Source organism: Engystomops pustulosus, chromosome 4, assembly GCF_040894005.1.
Source record: "Engystomops pustulosus chromosome 4, aEngPut4.maternal, whole genome shotgun sequence".
Taxonomy (NCBI): domain Eukaryota; kingdom Metazoa; phylum Chordata; class Amphibia; order Anura; family Leptodactylidae; genus Engystomops; species Engystomops pustulosus.
This window is the reverse complement of record NC_092414.1, coordinates 162,277,524-162,288,050: the sequence shown is the minus strand read 5'-3', so window position 1 is coordinate 162,288,050 and position 10,527 is coordinate 162,277,524. Positions and strand designations below refer to the sequence as shown.

The 10,527-nt window shown below is 40.0% G+C and overlaps 1 protein-coding gene across 1 annotated transcript; it reads right to left on the bottom strand.

Annotated features, from left to right (window-relative positions):
- Positions 1–6,371: 6,371 nt before the first annotated feature.
- LOC140128497 (olfactory receptor 2B6-like) lies at positions 6,372–7,619 on the bottom strand. The gene is made up of 2 exons (XM_072150195.1): positions 6,735–7,619; positions 6,372–6,449 (listed from the first exon to the last, which is right to left on the bottom strand). Exons 1-2 carry the CDS (start codon positions 7,617–7,619, stop codon positions 6,372–6,374), a joined length of 963 nt encoding a protein of 320 aa, XP_072006296.1.
- Positions 7,620–10,527: the final 2,908 nt, after the last annotated feature.

Sequence of the window (10,527 nt, the reverse complement as noted above, 5' to 3'; positions counted from 1 at the left end):
GCCGCCAAAAAGCAAAACGGCGGGAGCTGCCATTTTCTCGAGCGGGCGAAGTATTCGTCCGAGCAACGAGCAGTTTCGAGTACCCTAATGCTCGACCGAGCATCAAGCTCGGACGAGCATGTTCGCTCATCTCTATGTAAGATTCATTCACTTATTAAAACATTTGCTGCAGAAGATTTTGCGAGTGCTGGGATTTACTTTTCTTCCTTTTTTGAAGACTGTGAGGATTTCCCTCCGATCAGAACAGTCCACATATCTAACAATGGTTTGGTATGGGTTGTTACTCTACTGTAGACCAGGATGGACCTCTTTGTCTCTTAAAAGTTTTGAGTGTGGGCCAATCCAGTGTGCCCTCCCACTTTTACATTTCTGGGAAAACCCAAGCAGGTATTCCAGGGGGGCTGGAATGAGATTGGGGAATAAGGACAAAAGGAATACGGACAGGAAAAACCATATAAAATGTATGTACACAAATGCCAGAAGCCTCACAAACAAAATGGAGGAACTGGAACTCTTGATGTTGGAACGGAAATATGATATAGTGGGTATCAGCGAGACATGGCTGGACAGTAGATATGACTGGGCTGTTACTATAGATGGTTATAGTCTTTTTAGAAAGGATCGTATAAATAAAAAAGGGGGAGGGGTTTGTTTATATGTGAATTCTTGCCTCAAGCCCGTCTTGCGAGATGACATCAGTAACGCAAATGTGGAGTCCCTATGGGTGGAGATAAGAGGAGGGAAAAAGAATAATAAAATATTACTAGGGGTTTGTTATAAGGCTCCAAATATAATGGAGGCAGCAGAGGAAACGCTGATAAGTAAAATGGATGCGGCTTCAAAGCATGGTGAAGTACTTATCATGGGGGACTTCAATTACCCAGATATTGACTGGGGGGCAGAAACCTGCAGGTGCTTCAAAGGTAGCAGGTTCTTGTCAACAACAAAAGACAATTATCTGTCGCAACTAGTCCTGGAGCCAACAAGAGGGGGGGCACTGCTGGACCTTATCCTTACCAAAAGACCTGATAGGGTATCAAAACTACAGGTTGGGGGGAACCTGGGGAATAGTGATCATAATATCATGATTTTGTATTACGCTTTACTAAGCACGTTAGTGAAGGGGCAACCAACACTCTAAATTTCAGGAGGGCAAATTTTCATCAACTAAGGGAAGACCTTAAAGGCATAGACTGGGATAATGCTCTCAAAGACAAAAGCCCCCCCCAAAAAGTCCTGTGAGAAACACATACCTTATGGGAAAAAGCATAAAAGGAACAAGAAAAAGCCTATGTGGCTAACTAGTCTTTTAAGGAAAGCAATAAGCGAGAAAGATAAAGCGTTTAAGGTGCTAAAACGTGAAGGTAGCGATGAGGCATTACAGGATTATAGAGAGAAAAATAAATCCTGTAAAAAGAAGATAAAGGCCGCAAAAATAGAGACTGAGAGAAATATTGCCAGGGAGAGCAAAAATAATCCCAAATTATTTTTCAAGTATATAAATGATAAGAAATTAAAAACAGAGAGTGTGGGTCCCCTTAGAAATAACATGGGGGTCATGGTGGAAGGAGATGAGGAAAGGGCCAATATACTGAATGTCGCCTTCTCAACTGTCTTTACCCAGGAAAATCCCCTGGTGGAAGACACAATGAGGAATAATGTAAATTCTTTTTATAATGTCAACAGTTTAACCCAGGAAGAGGTACGGCGCCGCCTCGCAACCACTAAGATAGATAAATCACCTGGGCCAGATGGCATACACCCCCGGGTTCTGCATGAATTATGTACGGTGATAGACAGACCGTTATTTTTAATATTTGAAGATTCACTGAGGACTGGTTATGTTCCACAGGAATGGCGCATAGCAAATGTGGTACCAATATACAAAAAAGGATCAAATAGCGATCCTGGAAACTACAGACCCGTAAGTCTAACTGCTGTGGTGGGGAAAATATTTGAGGGGTTTATTAGAGATGCTATCCTGGAGTATCTCACTGTGCACAACCTTATAACCCAGCGTCAGCATGGGTTTATGAGAGATCGGTCCTGTCAGACTAATCTGATTGGTTTCTACGAGGAGGTAAGTTCAAGACTGGATCTGGGGGACGCTGTGGATGTTGTATATCTGGATTTTTCAAAGGCATTTGACACCGTGCCACATAAAAGGTTGGTATATAAAATGAGACTGCTGGGAATAGGAGAAAATCTGTGTATCTGGGTAAGTAATTGGCTTAGTGATAGAAAACAGAGGGTAGTCATTAATGGCACATTCTCAGATTGGGTTGATGTTACCAGTGGAGTGCCACAGGGGTCAGTATTGGGGCCACTTCTTTTTAATATTTTTATTAATGACCTTGTAGTGGGTTTACACAGTCAAGTTTCAATATTTGCAGATGATACTAAGCTGTGTAAAGTAATAAATACTGAGGTCGATAGTTTAGCATTACAGAGGGATTTGTGGAAGCTTGAGGGATGGGCAGAGAAATGGTTGATGAGGTTTAATGTAGATAAATGTAAAGTTATGCACTTGGGCCATGGAAACAAAAAGTATAATTATATTCTAAACGGTCAATTACTTAGTAAAACTGAAGCTGAAAAGGACTTGGGCGTATTGGTGGATGGTAAACTTAATTTTAGTGACCAGAGCCAGGCGGCTGCTGCTAAAGCAAATAAAATAATGGGATGTATCAAGAGAGGAATAGATTCTCATGATAAAGACATAGTTCTGCCCTTATACAAGTTCCTGGTCAGACCACACATGGAATATTGTGTACAGTTTTGGGCACCAGTGTATAAAAAGGATATAGTAGAGCTGGAACGGGTGCAGAGGAGAGCAACCAGGATTATTAGGGGAATGGGGGGACTAGAATACACTGACAGATTAAAAAATTTGGGATTATTCAGTTTAGAAAAAAGACGACTGAGGGGAGACCTCATTACAATGTACAAATACCTGAACGGACAGTACAAGGATCTCTCCAAAGATCTTTTTATACCTAGGCCTGTGACCAGGACAAGGGGGCATCCTCTACGCCTAGAGGAGAGGCTATTCTACCATCACCATAGACAAAGGTTCTTTACTGTAAGAGCAGTGAGACTATGGGACTCTCTCCCACAGGAGGTTGTTATGGCCGACTCTATGTACATGTTCAAGAGAGGCCTGGATGACTTTCTGGAGAGAAAAAATATCACGGGTTATGGGGATAAAACATTTATTTAATTCTTGAAGTTTGGACTTGATGGACTTGAGTCTCCTTCCAGCCTTATATACTATGATACTATGATTCATTCCTTGCAAATATAGAGGAGGTCAAGTTGTGGACCAATTCTGGTATTCCTGCCACTGTTTGGTTGTTCTGCCTGGGATGGTTCTCTGAGCCCTCTATTTTCTCCCAGAGGTGCTTGTTTTCCTTCTTCAAATCTAGAGCGGATTGGTTATGAAGGGCTGGGGACGTTTTCTACTCAGCTACTCTGGATTCCAACTCGTCCAGGCATTGAGTGGCACTGAATCTGCTGCTGCAGACTTTTAGTGGATGGAAGGTTAGGTAGTCCACTTCATCTATTTTCTTGTATTCAGTGGAGGATAGCTGGGAGTTGGATGCAGAAGTTCGCAATGTGGCCGCATCTTGCCTGTTGCAACACATGTAGTTTTCCTCAGTGCTTTAGTTTGTGTCCACAGTCCCATTCTATAGAGAAAGTGAGGAGGGTGTTTTGGGCTGCGGGCGCAGGACCCAGAAGCTCTAATAGGTCTAATAGGTCTAACAATGTGGTATGAAAATCATACTCCTTGCAAGATTATAGTACCAAGCGCTTTAGTGTCTTCTCAGTGTATTGTGGCTTAAACTTCTGTGCTTAATGGTCGTCTGCAGTAAACTAGGCCCAGGAAGAAAAATTTAGTTCATCAGTCCACAAATTGTTGCACTATTGCTCTTTGGAGGAGTAATCATGCTTGTATCCTTGAAACCCAGCGTACATGTTGAGATTTATTTACAGTTCAGATACCCCACGCCTGTGTACCACTTTTAGATTTTGTCAGGTTCAGGCACAGGCTATAACATAATTCTCCATAGTTTTGGTGTAGAGCTGAGCTGGGTGCAATAAGGGCCCAACGAGTGGTCCCTTGACCAGGGTTGGATGATGTGGCCTTTTCTCCCCTTTTTCCCTTGACCAGGGGTGGTTTTAGAAATGGGCCCTGGGCTGCATGAATATTATAGCCCATTTTCAAAAAAACTAAGGGCACATAAGACTAATAATGGGTGTGCAACAGCCATATCATCCAACCCCAATATCATCCAAAAAAATAATCAACTGTGCACCACTTGGGTATGATATGCTGAACTAGCGTGCAGCAGCACTGTTCACTATGCGTTCTACACACTTGATCATAATCACAGTGTGTTGACAAAGGCCCAGGGGGCGAAACATCCTTTTTGTACACTGTTCTGTCAATATATGCACTTCTTTTTTAATCATACCCAAGTGACGCACAGTCTATTATATTTTTGATTGTTATAGCCCCTTCAAGTCCAGAAATCATTTTCTGCATATGGTGCTAGAATCAAGCTTCTTGGGGAATGGAATATGCATCCTTTCTGCCTGCTTTCAATCTGCGTTTTCAGGAACTTTAAAGGACCTTCAAAGTTCCTGAAATGTGCATGTGTATTAATAGCTGGAACAGATGTATGAGGATGGGTATGAGGATGAGGCCCCCAGTATAAAATTTGGTGGGTGGTTTCGGTGACCACGGGCTCCCTAGAAGCTTTGGGCCCTGAGCTACCACCCAAACTGCCTATATTATAATCCACTACTGTTTGTGACCTGTATCGAAGCATAAATGCAATAAACAAGAGAGTGTGAGTGATGACAGACTGTAGAGACTGCCCTTAGAGGACCCAACGCTTGAAAATAGAGTTATTTTATGAGAAATTCAGAGTCAGGTCAAATGATCCGTAATTCTATTACCACTGTAGAAGGAATCCTCTACTGATATACTGCATCATCTAAAAACTTTAAGAGCAACTAGAACTACTCATTTCTGTGAACTCCATCTTGGCTGTTTTTATATTTTTTTGTTCTAGATAATTATTGATGAATTTTTAGTATTGAAATGAAGGGTTATAATTATGAATTAAACATACTGTTTATGGATTCTGTTTTAAGGCTTTTACTTTTATTATATATTATTATAAAATTGTATTTTAATAAAGATAGTTTGGTTTGAGAGAACCCATACTCATTCTAATTTAGAAATATACATTCTCAAGAACAGTAAAGCAATATTAGCTTAGAGGGGTATTCCCACAAAGACAAGATTCTTAAATATACTCAGGATAACAAAATAGCACATTATCTAATTCACTGTAATTAACAAAAATATGGCATTTCACAGATATAATTCCAACCTGTCTCTATCAGTCCTGGTGTTTACAATTTTGGTTGTCCCTGGATAAGACCGTAAATCTACTGACTATGGTTGAATTCCTCTCATAAATAGCTTCTCTTGTCTAAACGGTTGCAGTGCTCTCTGCCTCCTGCCCCTCCCCCTGCATCACAAGACCAGCTCAGACACAGGCACTTCCTGCCAGCAAACTTCAGCATGTACAGACTAAGGCTACATTCCCACTGCCGTGTGCTCATCGGACCGTAGCACGGCGGGCACACGGCAGGGCGGGGAGAGGAGGAGGAGGTGACCGCAGCTCACCCCCGCCCATCTCCATAGCGATGTGCGTCCTATCTTTCCCCGGGCTACGGAGCGGTATGGTGCCGCACGTGTGCTGCACTGTACCGCTCACGTAGGGCGCCGCGAGCCCATAGAAGTGTATGGGGGGGGACGTATATATCGGCCGCATATACGTCGGCCGTATATACGTCCCCCATACTGTAGTGTGAATGTAGCCTAACTACACAAGCTACAGACAGATAAGGTCTTTATAGCAGAGCTGACAGTGTGTTTTATTGATAAGGTAGGGAGCAGAGCTTTCTCTGTGTTTTATTGAATAGGTGCTAACATAGTTGCTTCATATGCTAACATACTCCTAAAATTTAAATTGCAAAATTTTATATTGTTATTATTATTTTTAATATGTGGAGAGATGTGAGTATAGTCATGTGTTCTCCTGTATGAGTACAACTCCACAGATTGTTTTTTTTGTGTGGGTAGTCTCTACTGTGTATAGCATTAAGAAGATTAGATTATCACCTATCTAAATCCTAAAAATAATCTATTTGTCTAATTAGTTTTATCACAAATTAGCTGTATCCATACATCTTGAATTGCTACATGTTTAGCTTTGCCATATGCTATCCAGTCTGACCACCAATCCAAAGCTTGATACCCAATGTGGTCTTCCTCGTGTGAATGACCAGATTGTTTATCCAACAAAATCTTTTCTAATTAAGTCTAGAAATGCTCCTATCACATCTTTGTTCCTCAACGTGTATATCAAAGGTATGCAGAAATAAATAATAAAATATCCAGGAAAGATGGAAAATGTAACATAAAAATATGGAGGAGCCACTAATACGGCATACTCCCGTATATGCCACAAAGTCACAGAGTCAAAGATAAAATTAGTGCTCTACTCCTTATACTGTTTGTCAAATGGCTAGAGCCTCTCACCACCTCTTCATGGACCATGAAGTCCATGAAGAGGTGGTGAGAGGCTCTAGCCATTTGACAAACAGTATAAGGAGTAGAGCACTAATTTTATCTTTGACTCTGTGTATATCAAAGGATTTAGCATTGGGGTTACAACGCTATAGAACAAAGGGGCCATCTTGTCTTGGTTCGCCACGTGAGTTGATCCAGGTTTCATATACATAACTATTATGGTTCCATAAAACAGGGATACAACTGTAATGTGTGAAGCACAGGTGGAGAAGGCCTTTTTCTGTCCTACTGATGTTTGTATCTTCAGTATGCTGGAAATTATGTAACCATATGTGATGAGGATGAGAGAAAATGGACCCATCACCACGAATATGGCAAAGAAGAAAATAACTGTTTTATTAACATATGTATCTGCACAGGCCAGCTCCAGGACCGAAGGGACCTCACAGAAAAAGTGATTTATTACATTGGGACCACAGAAGGGCAACTGCAATGTAAGGACTGTGTGTACAATGGAGTTTACTATGCCACCAACCCAGGAACCAGTTGCCATCTGAAGGCACAAGGTGGGATGCATAATATTTGTGTAGTGTAATGGGGCACATATAGCCACGTATCGGTCATAGGCCATTGACAACAAGAGGTAGCACTCTGTACTTCCTAGAGAAAGATGAATGAACATCTGTGTGGCACAACCATCAAAGGATATCGTTTTTTTCACTGCCAAGAAATGAATGAGCATCTTTGGGACGATACATGATGTGTAACAGATGTCCAAAAATGCCAGATTATTCAAGAAGAAATACATAGGGGTGTGAAGACGAGAGCTTAAAATACTGAGAATAATGATAATTATGTTTCCCATGAGAGATATAACATACAAAGACAAAAATACAAGAAATAACAGTATCTGAATATCCCTGTTGCTGGTCAGTCCAAGAAGAATGAATTCTTCCACTCTCTTGTAGTTAGATAGATTCAATCGAACTGAAGTGTTGTGTAAAATCATTGTGCCCCACATTGCAATCTGTAACATCCATCAGCCTCCTATAGAAAAGATAAGCAGAGATATAAGCTACAAAAGCACAAATTTAAGAAAATTCCCATGTCCAATGGATATCAAGACTAAACAAATATGGGGGTCATTTACTAAGGGCCCGATTCGCGTTTTCCAGGCTTTTTTACCCGAATATTTCCGATTTGCGCCGATTGTACCTGAATTGCCCCGGGATTTTGGCGCACGCGATCGGATTGTGGTGCATCGGCGCTGGCATGCACGCAACGGAAATCGGGGGGCGTGGCCGAACGAAAACCTGACGTATTCGGAAAAACCGCCGCATTTAATAACCGAAAATGTGTCGCTTGGGAAGCGCTTACCTTCACCTGGTCCAGCTCGGTGTATTCCGGTGCGTTCAGATGATTTTCAGTGCAGCAGTGCCACCTGGTGGACGGTGGAGGAACTACCTTCATAAATCCCGTCCAGACCCGAATCCTGTTCAGAGAACGCGCCCCTGGGTCGCGAATGGGCCGGGTAAGTAAATCTGTTTTGTTCAGTGGCCCAAAGATCATGATAAAAGCAATTAATGGAACTTTATTGACAGACCTCTCAGGTACAAAGTATAATTTATAGCATGGCCTCTTTTATCTGTAATCTTGTGCATTTACATACTAAAAATCGGCTCTAACGTCATATACAAATGAGCTGAGAAGAGTCACTTTTTGAGGCATGCTCAGAGGCTGGGTGAGAAGCTTTACTTTAGATGCCCCTAACGTGAAATCTATAGCCAATACATTCAATCTGCTTGGTATCATATTAAAGAATAAAAATCTCATTTTTCAAATCATACCAGGTTTGTGGTTCTGTGTCCTACAGAAGCAAAGATACAGACAGTTAAAGACATAGAAGGAACTGTGATTTTGTTCTGTAGTTAGCATTCCTAACTATGGGCTTAACTGCCTATATCTATGGTTCTGTACCACACAGAACCAAAATCCTGTTGCAGTTTGAGACTCTTAGCTTTACTTTGACACACAATTGTGGTTTTAGATACCATAGATTTGGATATAAGGGCATCTTAAATTATGCTTCTCTTCCATGCTTCAAAAGTGACTCATTACATGCAAGAAATAAGCTGATTTGCTTATAAAGATGATTTTTAATAGGTAAAAAGGAATTTTAATATAAAAGAAAGAATGCATGAAAGGATACCCAAGGGTTCTGCTAGTTTAATGGTGTAAAAGCCTAATAAATCTTCATATACACATAAAACATTTTTGAGTGATGATACCTACAATTGTGAGAGATATAGAAAAATTTAGTAATTAAAAGGTAATTATTATAATGAATACAAATAATGATATTTAACATATTGGAAAGTCAGGCCAGGAGGACTTAAATTTGATAGAGAGACTTTCTGCAGCTGCAACATGCAAATCGATTCTGCATTGTTGGGGACAATCGACACAAGACTTGGAAGACAGAGGAAAAATGTTAAACATGAAGGGAATAACATAGATCGACTATATGAATGTGACACTATTTGTGATTTATTGCTATTTTGCAGCATTTCCCCAACTATGAAAATTCAAGAAATAGTTTTTAGTGGGGTGATAAAAATAGAGTTAAAAATATGTTTAATTTCAAATCTTGACTTCAACAAGAAGAGCTCTTACACTAGGAACAGTTCTTTGCCTACTATGTTTAAAGGAAACCTACCACCAGGGATCTACCTGATAAGTTTTTGCCATAGCATAAATACCTATCATTTTTAATTAATCATTTAATAAAGCGTAACCCTTTAGAATTGTAAATTAGCGTTGGAGGCTACTGTGGCATGGAGTAGTCGCACCATGGAGTGGGAATATAGGTTATTCTATGCCCTAGTAGCCTCCATCAACACTGCTCCTCTTCAGTGTGCAGCTTTATACAGCTCTGCTCACTTGTCGCCAAGCCTCCAACTCTAATTTAAATAAATATAAAAATTATGATTCTGAGGTGTTACGCTTTAATAAACGATTTATTTTAAAAAATTATACGTATTTATATTATGGCAGAAACCTTTCATGGGATCTACCTTATTAGGTGGACCCTGATGGTAGGTTACCTTTTAAGCAATTCCAAAATAAGTAGAAAATTGCCTTATTATGGTGTTTCATGTGGTAAGACTTTCCCACAAGGGGAAGTGGAGATAGTGCAGAGTAATATAGCCTTGTCTCATTCCATAAGACCAGTAAAGCTACCAAGTAGCAATATAAATGTACAAACAATAAAGATGCAGCAGCATGAATGCAAGAATGGAAGATGTGGGGAAATAGATCTCCCCCTATTAAGCAGTTGTGTCCTTTTAGTGGAATTTTAGAGTTTGTTTTCTGACTAAAGACAATGCAGTATAATAAAAATGTAGTATTGTTGTGCAGTATAAAGAAATGGATCTGTGCATGGAAAATGTTAAGTTACACTACAGAGTTTGTATTTCATACAGTACTATTTGTTAACTGTTGTCTTGATATCACACTAGTATCATGGCACAGTTGACAAATGTCCTTGATGCAGATGTGAACATATATTCAACAACAATATTGTGCTATTTCCATTTCATATAATTCACAGACAAACTTATTTACAAAGTTTAATATGACTGCAGTGATAGTTACCTGTAATGATGCCCTCACCTATTTTTTATGTTGCATTGCGGTAAAATAAGGAGACTTCAATAGCATTGGCTTTCTATATTTCTTCTAATAATCTTGGCAGTAAAATAGTTTTCTTTATATTTTGAAGGTACGTCAAGCCATCTAAAGGTGGATTTCTGATTTATATCCCTAGAAGTTATGTTAACGTTTGTTTCAGTTCAGAATTTGTATTAACCTTATGTCTTGTAATGAGCTATTTATGAAGTATTACCAGTTACCCAAGG

What these genes read in the sequence shown, in the direction of transcription:
- LOC140128497 (XM_072150195.1), bottom strand. Translation starts at nt 7,619, where the DNA reads ATGATTTTACACAACACTTCAGTTCGATTGAATCTATCTAACTACAAG. An exon ending in TTGTAACCCCAATGCTAAAT is followed by an intron (nt 6,450 to 6,734) that starts CCTTTGATATAC and finishes TATTTCTGCATA; the next exon opens with CCTTTGATATACACGTTGAG.